The 24788-nt window shown below is 32.3% G+C and overlaps 1 protein-coding gene across 1 annotated transcript in view; it reads right to left on the bottom strand.

Annotated features, from left to right (window-relative positions):
• Positions 1-24788, bottom strand: part of PTPN12 (protein tyrosine phosphatase non-receptor type 12) — a 106013-nt gene that overhangs the window by 37701 nt on the left and 43524 nt on the right. The window contains exons 3-11 of the mRNA XM_063100405.1: positions 21268-21344; positions 19419-19514; positions 17730-17768; positions 14727-14798; positions 11133-11192; positions 9252-9394; positions 4079-4145; positions 2230-2307; positions 2037-2135 (exon numbers count right to left, since the gene is read on the bottom strand). Coding sequence (XP_062956475.1) covers positions 2037-2135; positions 2230-2307; positions 4079-4145; positions 9252-9394; positions 11133-11192; positions 14727-14798; positions 17730-17768; positions 19419-19514; positions 21268-21344 — 731 coding nt within the window. The remainder of the gene's footprint in view (positions 1-2036; positions 2136-2229; positions 2308-4078; positions 4146-9251; positions 9395-11132; positions 11193-14726; positions 14799-17729; positions 17769-19418; positions 19515-21267; positions 21345-24788) is intronic.

Raw genomic sequence — 24788 nt, 5'->3', positions numbered from 1 at the left:
CGAATGGAACAGAATAGAGAATCCAGAAATAAACCCATATACCTACAGACATCTGATCTTCAACAAAGGCACCAATTCTACACACTGGGGCAGAGACTGCTTCTTCAGTAAATGGTGCTGGGAAAACTGGACATTCATATTGAGGAGAATGAATCTAGACCTGTACCTCTCACCAAATACCAAAAGCAACTCAAAATGGATTAAAGAATTAAATATATGTCCTGAAACAATAAAACTCCATAAAGAAAACATAGGGGAAACACTCCAGGTACAGACTTTATGAATACGACCCCAAAAGCATAGGCAACCAAAGGAAAAGTAAACAAATGGGATTATATCAAACTAAAAAGCTTCTGCACAGCAAAAGAAACAATTAACAGCAAAAAGACAACCAACATTGTGGGAGAAAATATTTGCAAAATATACATCTGACAAAGAATTAATATCCAGAATATACAAGGGATTCAAACAACTTAACAGCAAAAAAACAAGTAACTCAATTAAAAAATGGGTAGCTGAACAGGCATTTCTCAAAAGAAGATATACAAATGGCCAACAGACACATGAAAAAATGTTCAACATCACTCAGCATTCAGAAAATGAAAATCAAAACCACTTACACATGCCACCTCACTCCAGTTAGGATGGCTAATATCCAAAAGACTGAGAATGATAAATACTGGCGAGGATGCGGAGAAAAAGGAACCCTCCTACACTGCTGGTGGGACTGCAAAATTATGCAGCCTTTATGGAAAACGGTATGGGAGTTCCTCAAACAGTTACAGATAGATCTACCATATGACTGCGCTATTCCACTGCTGGGTATACACCCAGAGGAATGGAAATCATCATGTCAAAGGGATACCTGTACTCCTATGTTTATTGCAGCACTATTTACAACAGCCAAGAGTTGGAACCAGCCTAAATGCCCATCATTGGATGAGTGGGTGAGGAAAATGTGGTATATCTACACAATGGAATACTACTCTGCTATTTAAAAAAAAAAAAAAATCAAATACTACCATTTGCAGCAACATGGATAGACTTAGAGAAAATTATATTAAGTGAAATAAGCCAAGCACAGAAAGAGAAATACCTCATGTTCTCATTTATTTGAGAGCTAATAAGAATAAGTAAATATACAAACAAATGAATGGGGGGGTTGGGGAGGGAGAAGAAGACACAACAATCACAACAATTCCTTGAACTTGGTAAGACAAGTGAACAGATATAATGTTGATGGTAGGGAGAAGTGAAAAGGAGGAATGGGTAAAGGGACACTATATATCGATAAATTAAAATTAAAAGAAAAAAAAAGAAATATGAACATGAACATGACAAAACTGTGTCTTAGGAAGCTAGTATTTTAGTGCCTACAGTTTTCAAAGATCGTGTTCTTCAGCTACATTATGCATCACTATTGTTTTAAAATGTACGGGCATTGTATAAAGCATTGAATAAAGGACTGTATAAAGGAAAAAAAAAATTCTGAATACCCAATAAGATTTTTTAAGGCTTGAATGACATTGAACTGTAACACACCAAAAAAGGGACTTAATTGTGGCCTATAATTCTGTTTAATTAAAAAGCATATAAGTCAAGAGTTCGGATCCTGTACTGGCTAGCCACAAATAAAAAAAAAACATATAAGAAGAAAATAAAATTGAGATAGAATCAACTTATAATTACTTAGGTGGAGATGAAAGGGAAGAGGAGAGAGAACAATGCAGTAAATTTTTTAAAAAGTAATTTATACTTGAAACAATAACAACTTATACAATTTTTGACATAAGATCTTCTTACCAACCCTTTATTTATAATGTTATTTAACTTGTATTGGAGTCATTAAATATCTATCATAATAATAAAGATACAAACAGGAAGAAGGAAATGAGTCAACAAAATCCAGGTTAAGTTTAAATAACTGTCATGAATATTCTCATGGTAGATAAAACACAAAATAATAATTAAAAGTAAATATTACATCTTGGTAAAAAGTAAAAGTTTACTAAAATTAATAGGCCAAGAACACCTACCACTCCATCAGGAACTTTCTGGGTTCCATGAATTTCATACAGTTGTAGCTGTTTTTCAAACAGTTGAGCGATAGCTCTGTGAACAAGCTCATATTGTTCCTATGAGGGAGAAAAGGAAGGGAGAAGACATTAAAAAAAACCCAAGAAGGCATTTACAGAAATATAGTTTATAAAGTGAAATAAACAACTATACCTTTGTTTGTACTGCAGAATGCCTTTGTGTTCTCATTTCTTGTATTAAATTAAACACATTAAATTCCTCTGGTATTTTCTAAAACAAAGAATTTAATACATAAACTTTGGACAACTATTCAGAAAACAGTAAAATACTCTTCAACTTTTCAGAACTTATATACATGCTAGACTGATGAAAAAGATTTGATTCCCCAGGTTATTGCTTGGGAGTCTATACAGATCAAAAGATTTTCATATCAAGTCTTAATCTAAGGCCTAAGATCATATTTATGTTAAGCCACACTCAATCAAATAGTGACCATGTTCGAAATACACAATTTTTATAATGACCAGATGTTTATTTTGTTTGCTGGCAGTCATTTAAATGTCTCTTCCCATTCCAGTTTTAATCTTTGACTCTTACGTTAAAATGTGATTAACTTCTAGTTACATTTTGCTCACTTAAACATTTTCTTTTCTTTTTTCTTTTTTTTTTTGTCTTTTTCGTGACTGGCACTCAGCCAGTGAGTGCACCGGCCATTCCCATACAGGATCCGAACCCGCGGCGGGAGCGTCGCCGCGCTCCCAGCGCCGCACTCTCCCGAGTGCGCCATGGGCTCAGCCCTCACTTAAACATTTTCATTTGAGAATTAGGAGATGATTATGGTTTTTGAGAAATACAAAATATTTAACTCCAGAGAGCTTTTCAATTACTGTTTAAAACTTAAATATTCCCTAGAAAAAATAAAAACTAGAAAAGATGACAGGTAAAAAAGAGAAAGAATAAGGGGAAGAAGAAAGGAAAAAAGAAACTAAACATTTTATTAATCCTTTTTTATATGACACAGATTGACATATTCGTAGAACTATAAAGCTGTGAAGGATTAAAAACTCCTCCTAGGGGGCCAACCCCGTGGCTCACTCGGGAGAGTGTGGCACTGGGAGAGCAGTCGCACTCCCGCCGTGGGTTCGGATCCTATATAGGGATGGCAGGTGCGCTCACAGGCCCCTTACCGGACGCGCGCGCACACACACACGCACACACACACACACACACACACCACACACAAAAAAAACCTCCTCCTAATGCACAGAAAATAAAGGTATTAAGGAACCAGCAAAATAACCAAATATATACATAATGAGGAGGCTCATGTTCTTCAAATCTATGATGAGGGCTGTGTTTTATTTATCTTTGTATCCTCCAGAGTATCAAACACAATTTCTTGCCTATATTAGTGGTAAAAACAACAATCACAGCAATATCAACAGTAATAAAAATTAACAATGAACTGAGAACTTGCTACATGCCAAACATAGTTCTGGAGAACTTTACAAAGGTTAACTTATTGATTCTTATGCATTAAAACTATTACGATACCCATTTTCAGATGAGGAAATTAAGACACAATGGATTAATATTTTGACAAAGGTCCCACAGCTAGTAAAGGACAGGGCCAGAATTTTAATCTGGGCAGTGTGCTCCAGAGTCAGCATTCATAACCACTATACCATAATGGCCTTAGTAGATATAAATATCTACTGAATAGAATATATTTACACCTAAAATAAATATAAAAGGCAATGCGAATTCTGTATTTGGAGAAGTCAATGTACAGTTTACATCCCTAATGCAGGTATTTATTCACCTAGAACAACACTCTTGCCCTGTTGCCCAGTGCATTGTCTCAAGGCAATATGCAGCATTTATACATTTCTATGACCTTTATTTGTTACAGTCGTAAAACTGCTTCTGAAAAAGTATCATGTATAACAAAACATATGGTGTAATTTATAGCAATTAATCATTAAGTATGAAGATTATAATAGATCAATTGGATATAATGCTACATAAAAATCATTCTTACCCCAGCTTTTAGTAAATTCCATGTATAATCTATGGCACAAATGGCACCTGTTCTTCCACAGCCTGCACTAAGGATATAAAGTTTGAAAAAACAATTTGATTTTTGTGATAAAAGAACTATAAAATAAATGTAGACGAACATGTTAATATTCAGAAACAAAAAATCACTTAGGAAATTTGACAAAATACAACTTATTTCGTAAACAAACTGGAACTTAAAGTGTGTGCATAGCAATATCCTTTACATTAGTATTTATATCTTTTTAAAATTTATTTTAAGGAACTTCCAAGAATAAGTGTGACTCACAGAATACCTACAAGCCCTCACTTTGGAAGTCTAATTCTATACCAGAAAACATGTATGGCTAGCATCTTGCAGAGGTAAATTTATTCTAGGTTCAAGATTGCTCTTGTATCTTACGGTAGAGGTGGAAACAGTACATAATTTCAATCTGCAATAGGTATAAGAAAGATGAAGAATGGTGTAAGCCCTAGAAACTGGTTTGAGCACCAGCAGTGATTTCACCAGAAGAACAAAGATAACTGATATGCTCTCACCTCCTAAAAAACTAGTGGGAACTGGAGAATGTAAAGTAAAATATCATAGGTATTTTATTTTAATATATAACAAAAATACTTTAAAGCAACTGATTACTCAACTAGAACAAGGCACATATACCTGGAGACTGAAAATTACTATAGATGTTATTGACCTCACCAGAATAATCTTTAGGCAGAAAAAAGTTGTGTAGCATTTTAATGCATATCTTGAAACTTTTCTAAGTATCAGTTGTTTTTTAAACAGGTAACCTAAAAATTCCTGATGAAAGTACAGTATAAGCAACCTAATAAGATTTTTAAAAAGCTCTTAATAACATCAGTATTCATTTTTAGCTGCTGATAAATTTATGAATCCCATACATCAAAACATTTCTAAAATTTTACCTGAGTTACTAGGGCTAAATGATATATTTTTTAAATTTGATAATTAAAAGTATGATAGTACAAAGACAAAAACAATCAGATCAATAAAACACAATATTAAAATTCAGAAACAGATCTGAGTATATGTAAGTATTTAGTACATAATGGTGGGCTCTCCAAAGGGTAGAGAGATTAGACCATTCAATCAATGGTACAGGGAAAGTTAGCTATGAATGAAGAGCGAATTGGATTCTTATCTCATACCTTAACCACAAAAAAATTCCAGATAGATTAAAAATATGTTAAAAAATAAATCTATAAAAGTACTAAAAGCGATGGGCAAAATTTATACACTACTGTATTAGGAAGTTTTTCTAAGCATATTTCAATGAACCATAACCATAAATGAAGAGATTTGCAAATCTGACTACATGACAATTTAAAACTTACATATGTCAAAAGATAGGTAGATTTAAGACATGAAAAACCATGGTACCTACAAACATGAGTAAAAGTTAGTATCCTCAATATATATATAAAGAAGCTGTATAATTATTAAAAGATGAATGCCTGCTATAAAACAATAGGCAAAATATACAAATAAGCAATTCATAAAAAGAATATAAATGGGGAGGAGGGAAGCTTGCCTGTCACACAGGCATTAAAAACCAAAAAAAATAACACATAGTATTGGGGAGTATATGGGGAAATTAATACTCCCATATACTGACAGTGGTAAGATTAACTGGCATCAATTTTCTGGATAACAATTTTTAAACATGTATTAAAAGCATGAAAAGTTTGTCTTTTGATCTAGAAATCCCATTCCTAGATATCTAACCTAATAACTGCAGATGTGCTCAAAGATTTCACCATAAGACTGGTCACTGAAACAAATTAAAAAAAAAAAAAAAAAAAAAAGACAGGCCACTGAGCATTTTAAACTGTTTTTAAAAATAATTGAAAAAGGATAAGGGGAGAAGTAATAAAGAAAGGTTAAAAATATAGTGCAGTCATAATGTATTAAGAAGAATATTTACATGATCTAGAAAGATGTACATGATATATTAAATGGGGAAACGCTCTTTTAAAAAAATACTATATACACACATACACATACTGAAAAGACACATACTAAAGTTTTAACAATGGTCATTTCTACTGAAACTAGTGGAAGAAAAAATTTCCTTTTATGGATGTGTTTTCTGAGCTATTATGGTTAACATACTGTTTGGGTTCTTTAAAAATATTAAATGGCCAAATTATTTTTTAATGGAAAATGTATTTCTGAACTATACCCACTGACTGAACAGAACTGGTAGAACAAGAAATAATTTCAACTAAGTTGTAAAGAAGTCAAGTCAAAGCAATTTATCTTTTAAATTCTACAATTAAATAGACTTTTTTTAAACCAGTCAAATATTTAATTAAATGATCAACTAACCACTCAATTAGCTACAGAAAAAAATGTTTTTCCATTAACCAAGTTGTTAACTGAGTCCCACATCTTTACCAGCAAGTCACTTTCCTGTCCCATGAATAAAAAGTCCTTTTACTTCACTATTTGTAGGCACTACAGTCAGACTGACTGGATAAGAAAACTATTTTCCTGCTCCGTCTCCACTAAAAAAAATCTTTTGACTATTTAAGTAATTAACCAGTAAATCTCTAAGTCTGAAAAAATTTCATTTACTTTTCATAACAAATGTGAATGTAGACACAAGTCTCTTTGAGGGATAAACTGATAGCAGTTTTATAAAATAAGTACAGTGATTATAAGGCATTTAGAAGAATATAATGTAAGAAAAACCGCCTCAGAATTCAGGTAGCTTTTATTATTTGGAAATCCATACACTGAACTATATAATGAACTTCCAAAAATTAGGTTTCAAAGTACCCTACATAATCCACATTATAATGACACCTATATTCCTAAACTACTGCAAACATTAATATCCCCCCCTCCCCTTTTGGGGGGGGGTGGCTGGCTGGTCCAGGGATCTGAACCCTTGACCTTGGTAAAGCTGCACTCTAACCAGCTAAGCTAACTGGCCAGCCCATAAAATTTTCTTCACTAATTCAATTTTCTATTTTTCCTTTTAAAAGGGTGTTCTCCATAACATTCCTAATTCCATAAATTTAGCTTAAAAAAAGGAAAGCCAAAGTGGCTACTACATTTTTTCTTTGTTAAGTACACTGTTTGGTATCTTTCCTTAAGTATACTTCCTTGTCAAGTTTCTTGAAAACTCTATTTTTTAAAAAAGTCATCCAATGGAATCAATACTCTTTTAAAAGTGTCCCAAAAAGACAGCAACAATGAGTTCTATGAGCACAATCATAGGCTGTAATCTGGAAGCCACCTGGAGTAGAGAGGTTGTAAACTGAGTCAGTGAACATAGGATTATCAGTATTTAAGGATCCAAGAATCATACAGATGCTTATGATCTATGGGCCCAAACAGGCATTTCTTAATTTCCCTGACCTGATAAAAAAAAACTTAAGAACTTCTTCCTCCCAACAAGAATGTTTCCATGCTCTTCATTATAACCAGAATTGAGTGGCTTGAGAGTTGGAGAAATGACCAGATAACAGAAATAAACCAAAATGTTAGATTAAGAACAACTGGTTATTTTAAATTGATTTATCTTATATAAAATATATTACAGAATTAACCCCAATCCAAAAATTTTAAATTAATTGTCCTTCGTCCTCAAGAATGAATACTCTCATATTCATTCCCCACAAAATCAAAGGCAGGTTTACATGATTTCTTACATGTCCAAATGACTAATTTTGCAAAAACTATTTGAACTTTGAACATTATTTAAATAAATGAAACGGGTAATTTAAAGTAGATGCATCTACACTTAGTACTTTCATGTTCAGAGACTGCTTGAACAAAGAGGCCAGTAATCACTTAGTCTCATGTAATGCTTATAATGAAGTAATCTGCTATAAAACATAATTTAGGGGCAGGCTAGTTAGTTCAGTTGGTTAGAGCACAACCTTATACATGGGTTCAGATCCCTGGACTGGCCAGCCGCTCTCCTTCCCCCAAAAACACAATTTAATAAAAATGTCTAGAAAATGTGTATCAACAGTTTATATTACCTTACCATAAGAATGCTAGCTTCCTACTCAGATTTCAGTAGCTATAAATTATATAATTTAATGATATGACATGCAGTGGTATAAACGTGGGAACTGATGTTCCTCAGGAATGGAAACAGCTTTGAGTTTTTCATCAATTCTAAGATATACTTTTTAATCTACACTGGAACAGCTCTGCAATCAGTTACAGGCATACCTCGTTTTATTGCATTTTGCTTAATTGTACTTTACAGATACTGTTTACATCACACCATCAATGGCTTCTTACAAACAACCTTATTCCTTTATAATTGGCAGTGATTTTTTCAGTCCTAATGTATATAAAATAACGGTCTGTCTTAGAACTGAAGATATCTGAAATTGATAAGATCCTATGTATGTTCATCTATACACACTAAAAAAATCTCATGTCAGTGTTTATCAGGCATGAAAATTGCTTGGCCACTGTTTCAGGGAAACTGATTTAAAAAATAAGTCATTGGTTTTTATTTTCAAAAACAAGTTTTTATCTCCTTAGGAAAGTATACTTAGTAATTTGTTTGTAAAATAATATTTAGTTCACAAGACCTCTATTCACATAAAAGCATTCATTTTCTGTATGTTTTCTTTTTTAATTAATATAAATAGAATTATTACCACATTGATTTAAAAAGTAGAGTAGGGGCCGACCCCATGGTGCACTCGGGAGAGTGCGGCGCTGGGAGCACAGCAGCGCTCCCGCCGCGGGTTCGGATCCTATATAGGGATGGCCAGTGCGCTCACTGGCTGAGCGCGGTGCGGACGACACCAAGCCAAGGGTTGTGATCCCCTTACTGGTCACAAAAAAAAAAAGTAGAGTAGGATGGACATCTATGAGACTATATGTTCTAATTGGTGAACCATAAAGGGTATGTTCTATATACCTTTCTATCATATAAATAAAACATAGAATCATTTATTTGAGAGTGGTAATGTAACATTACATTAGTCTGTCAACTGATGAGATTACATCAATTTACAAGGCCTCAGTCTCAAACACACTCTATTAAGACTATGAGAAATTCAGGATTGTTATCATATTAATGCAGAAATAAAACTTTTTATATTATGAAACTTCAAGAAAATGACTGTATTTACATATTTAGAAAATTCTTTTGTACCTGCAGTGAATACAAATAGGTACATCTTCATGTTCTTGGTATTTCCTCATCAAGCTTATCATGTCCAGAATAGAATCAAATGAGGAAGGAACATCATGGTCTGGCCAGTTCACATAATGAAACTGATATAGTCTACGAGATTCCTTCAAGAAAAACAAAAATTTAACAATTATGAAAATTACATTTACAAATTTTAAAGGTGCACATTTCATTTAACTACCATTTCTAAGATACTTGTGTGGTGTTTATACTGCCTTAAAAAAAAAAAAAACAAAAAACCATGCAAGAATAGTCCACATTTATTGACTCCTTACCACATACCAAATATTGACCTAAGGCCTTCACATGCAACAATTTATTTAATCTCCATGAGGAAGGTACTGTTAATACTATCGTATTTTTATAGGTAAGGAAATTGAAATAGAAAGATTAAATAACTTGCCTAATGTTTCACAGGAAGTAACAAATGCGGGATCTTAACCCAGGCGGTCTTATCTCCACCGTGTGCACTTTAACCACTGCATTATATATACTATTTAACTAATCCACACTAATAAATGAATGAGCAAAATACCGCAAGCACCGTGTTAGAATTCATTGTAATTAGAAAACAAATAGAATATCAAACCGAAAAAGAACTGAGAAATGAACTCATCCAATCCCAAACTCACTTGTCTTATACATGAGTAGTTCTCAAACTATAGTCTGGTACCTCCTCCCCTCCCCCTCGACCCTTTTGGCAGGGAGGGGTGGTCTATATGAGTTTTAAATTATTTTCGGAATAATACTAAGGAGTCATTTGCCTTTTTCTCTTAACAGCAAATGAAATGTATGCTTGTATATCATGTTTTTAAAAAACTTGTTTTAATTTCAAACATAGTAAATGTTGAAAGATAAGACCTACATAAACCAAAGCTCTTTGAAATCTTAAGAGTCCTAATGTCATTATGTTTTGAAAATGGTTATTCTAGGTGTTTAACAGAAAGAACACTGCTTAGAATCTAGGCAAAACTGTATTCAAATTCTACTTCTGCCATTTACTGAGTAACTTCAGGCAAGTTCTTTAACTTCTCAAAACCTCTGTGTCTTCATCTATGTGCAGTGGAAATAAAAGTATTCTGTTATGAAGTTAGGAGGATTAAGATGCCTGATACACTACAGAAACTCAATAAGGTACTTATTACTACTATCCAATAAAAAATAGCAACCAAAGTATAATAAATGATTCTTCTAATGTGACGCGATTAGTAAAGTTGGGGGAGTGAGTAAGCGTAATGAACTATGCTTGCTTGTCAACAGGAAGGTAGGAGGTTGTAGGTTATGTTTATAAATGCATGATCTGGGGAAGAATGATGTACTTCATGACCAAGCCGAATTACTTCCAAAATAAGAAAATAAAAATATAGAGATAAGGAAGAAGTAGACAGGAATTCTCTAACGTCCAACAGATTTTCCTCTGATTTCTTCCTAGAGAAATCATCATTTTATATAGCTCTGAAACACTGAAGGCAAAGTCTTCAAGTAAAAAAAAAATATGTCTAAATGAAGACTTGGTTTTGATGGTGACTTGTCTCTTTCCAAAAAACTGTAAACTAGTAAAAGTGGGTAATAATTATGTAAACAATGCCATAACCTGCTCACTATTATAGAGGAAAAATATTTGCTACAAAGAAATCATAACTATTCCAAATACAGTAAATTTAATTTAGAGAAAGTTGTTCTATTATTACTCTGTTGTATAATTTGATAAAGATAAGGTTCAAATACTAAAATAAAAATTACACTGATTTTCTTCAGATTTCCTTAACTGTGTTAAAATAGAGAGTATATACTATTTATATATCTTCTCTTAGAGATTGTATCTAAAAGGAAAGTACTTACATTTTGAAATTCAAGTAAGAGTGTCCTAATGAAATAGTCTGTTCTTGCTTGTTCATCTTCCTAAAGAGAAATATTTGTGAGTCAGTGAAAACACTGAAATAAAAACATATAAACATCAAAACAAAATATTTGTATTTAAAGCTCACAATATAAAATTAAGCTTTCAAATTCCAGATGTACCTGATAATTATAAAACCACCATTCAAGTTGTTTATCTAAGTTTAACTTATAGCTTTTTTTTTTTTTTTTTTTTTAACAGAAATGTCTGTTAACCAATTACTTATTTAGGAATCTATCACTCAGTAAAATATTTGCAAAGTAGTAACCATCCCCAGAATCATATAACAGAAATAATAGTAACAGAATGTCACTCTTCAGTATCTACCACCGTATCCCTTACTTTCAATTATTTTACCTTTCCATAAGGCTAGGTTTTCCTTACCTAACACTCAACTCTCAGTTAACTGGATGGCAACTGGGGAAGGGAAAGAAAATCCCAAATTACTATTATTCTAACTTTTTGAAAAGTTTCTTACTATCGTTTAGTCAAAATTAGAAGTCTCTACATCAGTTTATCACTTAGAAAATTACTTTTTACTTATTAGTTAAAACTTACAGATAGTAGAGGACAGTAATTGTCAAGAGCAATAGCATACGTTGTTTTATTAATAAAAATAATATTCACTATTATTCCTACTTTAATTTTTGAAATCACAGTAATTTACTTTGAACATTAGGAAGGCATAGATTTTACTTTTAACAAAAAGGAGTATGGATGAGACACTGGTCTAAAAGTTAACTTTTTGGTAAAGGAACAGATAGTAAATATTTTTTGATTTTTGGGGCCATAAACTCTTTGTTTACTTTGCCGTTGTAATGGACAGATATATAAATTAATAGGCTTGGTTGTGTTCCAATAAAACTTAGTTTACAAAACAGGCAGTGGGCTAGTTCCGACCCACATGTAGTATGCTGACATCTAAGTCTAAGTGGATTACATGCACCACCAACATGCGATTGAGCTCCTGCTAGCCAGTCCTCTCTCTTCCACCACATTATCCTTCTCCTCATCCCCACACTGAGAGCTCCACAAAAGACTGTCATTTCTCAGTCTCAAACACTCTGATTGCCAAGTAAAGTCACTCACAATGATTATTTTTACCAACAGGCTTTCTATTTATGAACTTGATTTTTGTTAGCAGTGAAATCAGTGGTAACAAATCCTGAGTTGTCTGAAACAACCACAAGACATACAAATTATTTTCCATTTTAAAATCTTCAAGGAAAAAATTTTCTTCTTCAGCAAGGATGTCTTTTTTTTTTTTTTTAAAGAAGACCGGTAAGCAGATCTTAACCCATGACTTAGTGTTGTCAGCACCACTCTCTCCCAAGTGAGCAGCTAACCGGCCATCCCTATATAGGGATCCAAACCCGTGGCCTTGGTGTTATCAGCACCACACTCTCCCAAGTGAGCCACAGGCCGGCCCCTAAGCATCAGTCTCGATGCTGACAAATCAAACCAGCTGTTACTAACCAAAACAAACCTCTTATCAAGAGGACTTTATAAAAAAATATCTTTTAGTTCAATTTAAAAACCATCATAAAAAGTCAATTCATCTTTTTCCAAATTATAAACTATTTCATTCTTTTCTCTATTTTTGTAAGTAGTTTACTATTCCTGATTCCCAAATGTTCAAAATGTTCAAGCTGTTTTGTTGTAGACTGTTAAGCACTATATTTTCACTTGAATTGTGATATTCACTAGTTATCTTACTGTTAATTTTACAAATGTTCAACACAACCACATGGCACAGAACCAGGTTTCCTGGACTATCTAGGGACCTAATATTGTAGAATACATTCTGGATTGGTAAGGAGAGGAAGTGTTCTCTAACTGAAGTAGACATTGTGATATGTTTTGGTTATTATTCATTACAAACAATAAGAAATGCAATAGTATTTTTAAAAATTTTTACACAACTCACAAACAGTTCATTCTAACCACTAATTCAGGACTTTAGACTGCATATTAAATCCAGGAAGTTCAACTGTGAGTTAAAGTGAACATTACAAAACCACACTGCATTTATAAAGTAATATCATAATATAGCTTGAGTCCTTTTCTATGTCAACCTAGAAGGCACTAAGCTTTGGGTATGCACCAGAGGAGTTCAGAAGTCATAAGTACAAGTAAGTCATAAAGTTACGGAGTTCTTGAACTCACCAATGACAAGTAAAATAATATAAATTATTTTTCATTTAACCATAGAAAATGAAGTCAAAAACAAGCAATTCTGAGATGGGGAATGTGATAGTTAATTTCATATGTCAACTTGGCTGGGCCAGAGTGTCCAGATTATTTGGTCAAACATTATTCTGGGTGTTTCTGTGAAGGTGTTTTTAGATGAGATTAACATTTAAATTGGTGGACTTTGTGTAAAGCTGACTGTCCTCCATAATGTCAGTGGGTCTCAACCAAACAGCTGAAGGCCTGAATAGAACAAAAGCATCAACCTCATCCAAACAAGACAGAATTCTCCAGCAAACTGCCTTCATATGCAACATGATCTCTTCCTGATTATACAACAGACTGTTTTTGGACTAGAACTGAACAACAGCTCTCCTGGATCTCCAGCCTGCAGATTTTGGACCATAACTGCTTGAGCCAACTCCTTAAAACAAATCTCTTTATATATATGCAGTATACACATACACCCCCCTACTGGTTCTGTTTCCCTGGAGAACCCTAATACATATAAATTACTCAATTTTCATGTATGCCCAATCATGGTCTTTTGAGTTGAGTAAAAAGACATTATTTCTTTTAGGTGATTAAAAACGATGATTATCATTGGCACCTAAAGAACATTGTTGTTTCTATTCTAAAGCTCGCTTACGTTCTACTTCTTTTTGTCTATCCCCTTGTTTTTCCTACTCTCCTTCTTTCTTCCTTCATTGTTTTTTAAATTCATTTTCTCGGACTTTTGCTTTGTTAAGTTTTTGAGCTTGAATTTAATTCATTTCCAGATGTCATTAAATAGTAAGGTATACATTTTAAGTTTCATATCAAATTATCTGCCAGAAAGGATGAATCTTTACTTCCACAATGTCCATTCTCAAACTCATTTTACACATAATTATAACAATTTGGGGAAATATAACATAGGTATGAAAGGTTAACATGATACACTATACTTCAGTCATCAAGGGTCCTCCCTATTTATTCAATTTGAAATAAAAACTTTACATCAATTTCCAAATAGATCACTCAAAGTACACTCTTACTCCGCTTACTCTTACATACATAAACACTTACTGTCAATTGATATACAAAGGCTAAGAAAACTAACATATTAAGATTTCAAGGAAATTATACATTTATGAAAAGTCATTCTCAAAGCTTCTAAATTTAAAGGCAGTATAAAAACAAACATTATTAGTATTTGTTTATTAGAAGTAAGAGTAGGTTTATATGGAAGCATTAGAGAGCTTGGCTTATATAATCCTGGGTTCATACCATATTACAATTTAACTATTTGTCAGTCTACATGCCAATATTATGATTAAATAATGTATATAAAAATAGGTACTTACACAAGAAATTTTAAATGGTGCAAATGTTACAGGGTCTTCTCCATACAAAGGCCAATAACGCTCACATTTTTTCTGTTGTCCAAAAAAAAGTTAGTAAGTAATCCATATGATAGTTTTTTTAAAAAAACTTTTACAAATATTTAGTGTCTTGGGGTTCAGCTTGCTACTCCTTCCCAAAAACAGAAGAACTGATATCAGCAGGCAAGGAGCTGGGAGAGCTTAGACTTACCCAACTTATTTAAGGTAGGCTACTGTGTCTTCTCCAATATTAGTCATAAGAACCTTATTAACGTAAGCGTATAAACTGTTCATTGCTACCTGCCTGATATCCAGAGTAGAGAAAAAAGATCCTCTTCCAGAAAAGAAAAAAATTCCTTTTAAAGAAAAAGTTCTGGAAAGGAGGTCCATTTAGTATAAAGCATTGCCAAGCAAGTTTTATTGCTTATAATATGACAATCTGTAAAGTATCTGGCTGATTTCTTGTTACGTGTAAAATATGTGGCATGGTGGAAAAAGCATTCTACTTGGTATTAGAAGAATTTTACAGGTACCAATTTTACTGTTTTATTTACCTTTAGTTTCTTTACCTGTAAAAATGAGAATAATCCTTATCTTACAGGGTTGTTGCATGTACTAAATTTAAGAATGTATTTCAAATGTTCTATTGATGGTAAAAACCCTTTACAAGCATTATGTATTATCTTAACTATCCAATTTTATTCAAGATTACAGAAAGTATAATCAGTGTCCTCCCATTTTAAAAAGCTATTGAAAGAGACTTCTCAATTTTCATTGGTTTCGAATATCAAGACCCATCATTTTAGGAAGTTAGGTAAGTGAATGAAAAGCCTAACTTTATAAAAGATACAGTTATTCAGATACTAAGAAATGATGCAATTTTTATCAAGACCCTACAAAATGAAAGCATATAAGTAAGTGACCACCCAGCATGAAATAAACCTTTTGGCAGTAAGAAATACATCCATAAATTTCTAATTAATTCTCATAGTTCCAAATACAGTAAGTGGAGTTATTACCTACAGGGATTAAATGAATTTAAGTTAACAATATTGCTCACAGGGCAAAAAACCAGAACTGTCTGGTATGTCAGGTTCACTGAGAGTGAATACTACAAATATCCTAGAGGCCTAAAACCAGGCCAGCTTGGTTTTCCAGGATAACTTTATATAAAATGATAATTTTTGTCTTCTACCTGGTAAAGTTTTAATATCTTGAAACAGACAGAAAAACAAGCTACAAGAGATTAATTTAGATAAGAATCAAAAGCTGTGTGAATAATATGCCCTTCATTCAGATAAGCAGTAACTAAGGATTATTTTGGTATTTATATTCTAGATATAAAACTAAAAACAATTGATACCAAAAACTGTGTTAAACATCATATATACATAATCTCTAACCCTGTAAGGTGGGTATTATTTTCATTTCAGAGATGAGGAAACTCACCATGTTCAAAATGCTAGTAAAGTTTGCCCAATTTCACTATCTATGCTCTTTCCATTAGGTCACATTCAAAGTCAAGATTATCAAAAAATTCATAGGTTCTAACTCATTCTCAATCTACTACTAATAAAACACTCTGAATCACAAAATCTTTAGCTTCAAAAAATTTTATACCCAAATCAATTAAATTTTTCACTAGGTGCTATTACTAATACACAATGTAAGCTTATCAATAGAATGAAAAGAGAAGTAAGTCCTAAACTTTAATAGTAACTTAAAACATTAGGAAAGTGAAATGTACATTTCCTAATACAAGTGATTAATAATAATAGTATTGAGGACACATAACTTGATTACCTAATAATTTCTCAGTTTTTAAATTTTCTAATGTTAGATTGTTCATTTTCTGTCCAACACTACTCACACTTAATACTGGTAAAGAATATGGTTGGGAGGAATGAAAGAAATTATTGGTTAAAAGAAAGTTTCCCAATCATTTACATAACATCTCATATAACTGAAAGACAATACCTTGCTTTCGCAATGCATTTCTTACTGAAAAAAATTTCAATAAGAATTTTTGCAAGTTACAAATGATTTTTAAGTTTAATTAATGAATGATATTAGTATAAGAAAACTTCATATAAAATAAATATGTAATTTGTTTTTTATTTTTATTTTATTATTTTTGTTTTGTTTTGTGGTTTTAAAATTTGATTTGTATGTCACACTTATAGCAGGCCACACTTGAGGTTTTATTTAACTACCTATTCTCTGTAAATATACTGTTACTTCCTACAGTGAGGACTTAAGAATTGATGCTGCAGGACATCACAATGGCTTTAAACTAATTTCACTTGTACCTAAAACAAAAATACCAATGTTAAAAAATCAGAGTAAAGAATTTTCTTCTCTGAGCTTTGAAGATAGTATAAAAACAAAAAATATAGTGGTATTTACAGACTAAACAGAACAGAATCACTGTATCCTTTATAAAGTTAGGCTATTATCAATCTATAAATTGATGATAATAAAGCAAGGCTGGCTGGCTGGTTGGCTCAGTTGGTTAGAGAGTGGTGTTGTAACACCAAGGTCAAGGGTTCAGATCCCCATACTGGTCAGTTGCAAAAAACCAAAAAACAAAACAAAACAAAAAAACAGAATTATTTTATTTAATACATTTTCATTTGCTCAATTTTATTCCTATTTTAAAATATCTTTCAACTTTAGTCCACAAATGGTGTTCTATTTACAAGACCATTAACAATTTGAAGATGAAGTAACAATACACATCAATTATTTTATGTATATCATAAAACATACAAAATGTAAAAAAAAGTTTAACGGCTTTAGAGATTATTTTGTTCCTTGTATCAAATAAAAGAAACAGTAGAACACAAAAAGGAAAACAAGTATCTACTTTTAACTACTTGGGCTCAGACTATTATAATAATAAAAAACCAGAAATATCTATTCCTAAAAATGAAATAATAAAAGGAATAGTCCACAATTATTTTAAGTGTTAATAGGTATACATACCCTTCCCATCTCAAATTCTCGACAAGCCATTACAATGATCTGAAAAGAAGGGGGTGTGGGCAGTGGGATTAAAAATGCATCAGTTAAACACAATTTTACTTTTTAAATAAAATATAAATTTCAAGAATTACTTTTTATCCTGAGCAAAAGTGTATCTGGTTTGTCTAAAAAAGTAGTTTTAATATTAAAAGTATAAGTTAAAGAAACTATGAAAATCACACCTCCCAAACAAGTGCTAACTATACAGTAACAAATTAAATTGGCTCCAATTAACATAATTTATTTGGCTTGAATTAAATTATGTGACTCTTACAGATTTATTTCTGACTTTTGCAATTATATTGAAACACCACTTTTAGGATATTTACCTAATTAAATAACACTGTTAATTATTTAAAATATGTTTAATAAAATTATCTAAAGATTGAATACATTTAACACTGTTTTGTAACATAAAGGTTACTATCTCTGCCCCCCCCATCTTATAATGTGAACTTCCAAACATACAGCAAAGTTGAAAGAATTTTACAGTAAACATTGTAGAGATATTATTTACATACTACCATTAACATTTCATTATTTATAGTTTTATCACATAGCTATCCCTCTATCAACCCATCTTGTTTTCACAAATGCATATATCTGTGCAACCCAAACTCCTATCAAGATTTAGGATGTTCGGGCCGAGCCCGTGGCGCACTCGGGAGAGTGCAGCACTGGGAGCGCAGTGACGCTCCCGCTGCGGGTTCGGATCCTATATAGGAATGGCCGGTGCACTCACTGGCTGAGTGCCAGTCACGAAAAAGACAAAAAAAAAAAAAAAAAAAGATTTAGGATGTTCCCATCATAAAGTTTCTTCATGCCCTTTCCCAGTCAATCTCCAACTACTACTAGTTTTAAACTGAAATAACAGCAAACACTAAAGACTGAAATTCTTCCTGTTTTACTAATCTTTCAGACTGAGGATGCCAGTACTTTAGAATCATAATTCCATAGAAAAAGCCTACTAGAATGCTCATGAGAGAGGAATGGGAGCTCCACATTACTGATTTTCCACATCCACATAATCAGACTATATCACTAGAACAAATGCTTGGGTTCCAAGAGCGATACACAGTAGTACAGGATGGCTCTCTGCAGTATCCTTACTCACTTATTTCCCTGCTTCCAAACCTAAGGGTACAGTATTTCCCTTCACCCACAGAGCAAGAGAGAACTAAAATGCCCATGGCTTGATATGCTTCTAACGGAACGAACTTCATGGTGTGTATGTGTGAATTCTCTTATACTTTATATAACAATTTGTAGTTGCTCACATATATTTTCCTGGGAAGAGGGATTCAATAGGGTCCGTGACCAGAAAACGTTAAGAACATGGCTATATTATCAAACACTTTATTGATCTATTAAAGCACTAATCATTTTCTGCCTTTTATAAATTATTTGGTAGCTGTCTTATTAGTTCCAGGCTTAGGACAAGATTTAAATTATCACAACCTCTTCTTAAAGATTTTAGACTAATTAGTGAGAATTTAATGAGACATCCTAGAAATCAGTTTGTCTTTTTAGTACACATTAGCTGTAACTAAACATATCATTATGGCTAAAAAGTCCTCTCATTCCTTATTCAGTAAAACATCTTATGTCATAACACTTCTCAAAATATATTATGAAAAGTAAGTTACTTACTACAACATTGTACTCCCATATCATCCTCCAAAAATCGATTACTGTATTTGCTAAAGGTCCTTGGGTTGCCACATATGCTTTTGGCCCATAGACACCCTAAAATGATTAAAAGCAAATTTCACATTTATGATTACCAAAAATATTTCATTACCTAAATTTTAAGGTTTCAAATTTTATTAGAAATACCACTGTTTTGGGGCCGCCCCTTGGCACACTCGGGTGAGTGCGGCGCTGGGAGAGCAGCAGTTCTCCCACCGCGGGTTCGGATCCTATATAAGGATGGCCGGTACGCTCACTGGCTGAGCGCGGTGCGGCCGGTCACAAAAAGACCAAAAAAAAAAAAAAAGAAATACCACTGTTTTTACCTAAAGCGTTTCTAAATACATAAATACATAAAAGCATGACAAAATATATTTAATTCACTTCAGCTTTTGGTGACTGTTATTACTTTTGTGTGTTTATCAGACATAGTGCACAGAATTGGTGAGGACCATGTTCTGTTCGTTAAAAAATTTTATTTACCTAGAAATTAAAAACAAACTACCCTAATACCTAGTCAACAAAGCTAACTGTAGCAGAAATATAACAGCCTGCTTCGATTCTAACAACAATACCAAAACTAGTTAACGGTTCTTTCTTAACTAATTTCTTCCATAGCTATTCAATTTAAAAGTTTATTGAGCACCTACTATACAGGTTTTTAATAATAAACCCAAGAATATATCACATAGGATAGCTAAAATACTAAACTGGCACATAACTGAGTAGTACAATAAATCAGTGTCATTAAAGCATAATTAAAAACTAGAACTTTTAATAAATGTCCTTATAAAAGAATAAGAACACTGACAAATCTGAAACAGCAAACCATCTATTCATTACTTTTTGCTTAATCTATTAATTCTGGTTTTTACCACAATAATAATAAAATTGACTTTGTTGAAAAAGAAATTTTTATTTGAAACCATGACTGTTCTATGTTGACATAGATATTAATTTTACCATATAAACTCTTACCAGTTAACATTTCTGTCAACAAAATATATTAAAATAGGAAGAAATATATATAAAGTAACTGAAAATTATAATATCATACAAGTAAAAAGATTAAAAAAAGAATAACCGATGAAACAAATTAAAGCCTTTTACTTAAACTCAATCAAGTGGCAGTATGCATCTATCTCTATTGATAACTACATAAGAATTTGAGTGCTTCTAGAATCTTCTGATCCGTAGTCAGACGCGTTATCCATTGCGCCACTGGCCCCGTTGAATTTGAGTGCTTCTGATCAAAGGGCATCCAAACAAAGGTTATTTAATCTTGGATTTGGGTCACACTTGAAACAATGACAATTGCCAAGAGTGTTAAAACAGTTTATGTTCTATAATTTTAAGTTAGTCTTATCTAGTGATTTCAGCCCTAGTAATTTATTCTAAGAAATTGTTCAAAACAATAAAAATGTTCACTGCATTATTATTATAAAGAAAAATTAGAAACAACCTGTATTATAGGTTCAACAGCAGGGAATGACCATGTATATTTGTTACATGAACTCAAAGGGATAATTGAAAAGATGCTTTAGTAAAAGGTAAAGTGTTTATGAGCCTTCAATGTAAAAGAAACAAAACAAAAACTTTATCTCCACGATCATAAAACTAAGCAAAAACTGTTAATCTATATGAATAGGGAGGCTAGAAGACAGGCACATAAAAATGTGCCAGGGCAGTGGTTTTATTATTTCTTTTGCTGTTGGTACCGTGTTTGGGCAATTTTAAAAGTTTTAATAAAACTAGTATACAGGAAAACATCAAGTATGACAGAGAAACACCATTTAAAATGAATACATACCTTAATAAAATTTGCATTGATATAGTCTGAATCTTGAGAAGGAGTTTTTAAAGTCAATTTAACTCGGCTGTGATCAACTACAAGAAAAAATTTTCATAAATTATGTCTGGTTGGTACACAGGTATTTTCTAATGAAGCATAAATAAGGTTAAATAGAGAAGTAAGAACATTTATTTTAAAAAAACAATGAATAAAAATGGACTCTAGATACCAGCAAGGTAATTTCTAACATTATATTAACAGGAAACAAAAATAAATTGTTTTTTAAAAAAACTGATCTGAAGCAGTGTACTGAAATTGCAGTTGGAATCATCTCCGGAACTCTTTTAAAATACAAATTCATGAAAAGTATCCCAGATTTACTTAAAGCAGAGTCTAGGATTTAAGCCTCTACAGCTTTTAATAAGCATACCAGGTAACTGATGAGCACTAACCACTGATACAGAAGCTCATCTGCCAAAATTCTAATTAGGAAATCTAACTTGCATATTTCATGAGAAATTATAAAAATTAAGTAAATTATGGCAAATTAATGAATTAGGATGATACATAAAGGGTGCTTAATATCATGCTTGGCCAGTAATATTTATTATTAGGTATGGTCAAATATGGGTAAAAAAATCTTTATTATAAAGTTCAAAAATTTTATCTTTATTAATTTTATAGTTATGTGTATTTTTCTTTTTTAATTTTTATTTTTTTCAATAAAGATTATATGTATACTATTTTTAAAAATTAGACCTTAAAGAAAGATATAAAATAAAAAGTAAGTCTTCCCCTGTCCTTTAATTCCAGGGCTCTCTCTTTCCCAACAAAACACTATTAAAATTATTTTTTTCCTTCCAAGTGGAATTTTTATGTGTATTACTTATATACTTTGAAAAACTACACAAATGCAATTATACTATACATACTGTGTTGCTCCTTGTTACTTTTCAGTTAATAATATATACTGGAGCTCTTCCCAGAGTACATACAGATCTTATTCTTTATAACATAACAGGGAATTCCATTATTTAGATGGTTCATTATTTATTTAACCAGCTACATTAATGATGGACCATTTATTTCTATTAGAAACACTATTACAATGAGCATTGCTGTAGGATAAATTCCTAACAGAGGATTTGCGCTACTTGCCTTCTAAAAGATATATAATAATTTACACGATACAGGTGTTATTAATAACAGTGGCTGGGTATTATCAAACTTTTTAATCACTGACAACCTAATAAGTAAAGATATCTTGTTTTGATCTTCATTTCTTATATTATGTAAATGACTGCACATATTTTCATATCTTTAGTGGTTATTTGTGTTTCCTTTTCCCTAAACTGCTTGTTTATATCCTTTGCCCATTTTCCCATGTCTATTTTTTCCCACTGTAGTCTATGAAATCTGTGTGAAAAAAGAAAATCAGCCTTCTGTTATAGGTAGTGCAGTTTTTTCCAGTTTGTGTTGATTTTTAAAACTTTGTATTTAGAACTAATTTTAGATTTATAGAAATATAGCAAAAACAGTATAGAGTTCCTATATACCACTCACTGAGCTTCCTCCATTATTAACATCTTACATAACCATAGCACAATAATCAAAACCAGAAAATTAACATTATTATTAAACTATTAAACAAACTATACAAATTTTGCTAGTTTTTTTCTGGTATCTTTTTTCCCTTTCCACATTACATTTAGTTATTTTTTCTCCACTCTCCAATCTATAAAAGTTCCTTTGATTGATTTTTTTTCATGACTGGAATTAGGTTAAGCTCTTTTTTTTGCAAGAATACCACAGAACGATATTGCACCCTTCTCAGTGCAACACATCAAGGGGTTCATGATGTCCATATGTCTCGTTACTTGTGATATTAACCCTGGTCACTTGATTAATAGGGGATTGGCTGGTGTCTCCACTGTAAAGTTACTATCTTTCCCTTTGTTATAAATAAATATTTGTGGGGGAGATACGTTGAGACTATGAAATCCTAAAGTAGTAGGACTGCCTAATATTTGTTGTCTCTGGTTTAGAAAGAACCATAACATGTAACATTTGAAATGCCATTATCATATTATGATCCCTTCTAATCCACTGACAATGAACATTAAAGGCAATTAAAATACAAAAAGATAAACACAAAAATGGGAAGAGACATGAACAAACATCTCAGCAAACTCAAAAGACAACCAATGAATAATTAACTTATGTTTCACTAGTCCAAATTTTATACAAAGTACTAGGGCCCAGTTCTGCTGATTTAATTTTGATGAAAACTTCTTTGGAAATTTGTAAGAAGAAACATATTAGAAAGATATACTGGCCTCTGATGAAAACTGTTAATCTCATCATGTTTCCCGGAAAGAAAATGTTTACATGTTTATCAATGCTCTGTCATTTATTCACTCCTCCTGATATGTCACTTTTTTTAAAAAAAATGCCATTTGGGATAGAAAATAGACATACAATTAGGATTCAATAGTTGGAGTAAAGATAATGATGGTTAAGATAATGATAACTATGCAAAGCTTCCTCTTACATTTGCCAGTAATGAGTCCCAATTAGTTACCCTTATTCATATGGCATATTAGGCCCTATTCAAAGTATCTCAGAGGCAGAGTACGATAGTTGGTTTACCACTGAGTCCTCAGTAAATGCTTCTGGTGATTTTCACTCCAAATGAGAATAGTGGCTCCCAAATTGTAGTTAAGACTGGTGCCAGGCTGGCTACATGCTGGCTGGGAATTTCCTTTTTTAAAAAATTTTCTAAGATGGAAAATTCTAAGCATACACGAAAATAGAATAGTATAATGAATCCTCATGTATCCATTACCCAGCTTCAATAATTACCAACATTTTGCCAATCTTATTTCATCTATCCCCCATAATTCAATAGACGAGGGATGGGGAAAGCAAATTAAAACACAACATTTCTGAGTCCTAGGATCCTGCAGTAAGTTTGATTCCTTAAGTTCAAAATTAGGCACAGAAATGCATTTAAAATTCCCCACTTACATTCTAAAACAAAGGCAAATCTTGTACTGAACAGCTATAGTGTATTATTGAGAATTTAAATCAGTATTATGCTACTTATGTAACATATCACATGCATTTTAACAATTTTCATTTGTGTTATTAAGCATAAACATGAGTAGAAAGAATGTATATATCAAAGAAATGAAAACAATCATTTTTCTCCATGGTTTTGCTGACTGCCTCTACAATCTCCCAAGAGCCTGAATCCAAATAGATAAAACTTATATTGGCTACATAAGAGGCTCTTTAAAGCAGCATCACTTTTTTTTTCTCCTGAACAAACATTAACAACCTATGACAACGAAAAGGAAATATACAAATAACATCACCTCCAAGAAAACAGAAATCTCCTATTAAGTAAATCCTAGCTCTGAGAAATAAAAAATCTCCAAAATTGACATTAGAATAGTCGGGGTGCCCTGATCCATCACGTCTAAAGACTAGCTCAGTTTTAGCCCTTCCAACAGACAAAACACAGGTCATCCCTTGAC

Source organism: Cynocephalus volans, chromosome 6, assembly GCF_027409185.1.
Source record: "Cynocephalus volans isolate mCynVol1 chromosome 6, mCynVol1.pri, whole genome shotgun sequence".
Classification (NCBI taxonomy): domain Eukaryota; kingdom Metazoa; phylum Chordata; class Mammalia; order Dermoptera; family Cynocephalidae; genus Cynocephalus; species Cynocephalus volans.
This window is presented reverse-complemented; position numbering and strand designations above follow the sequence as displayed.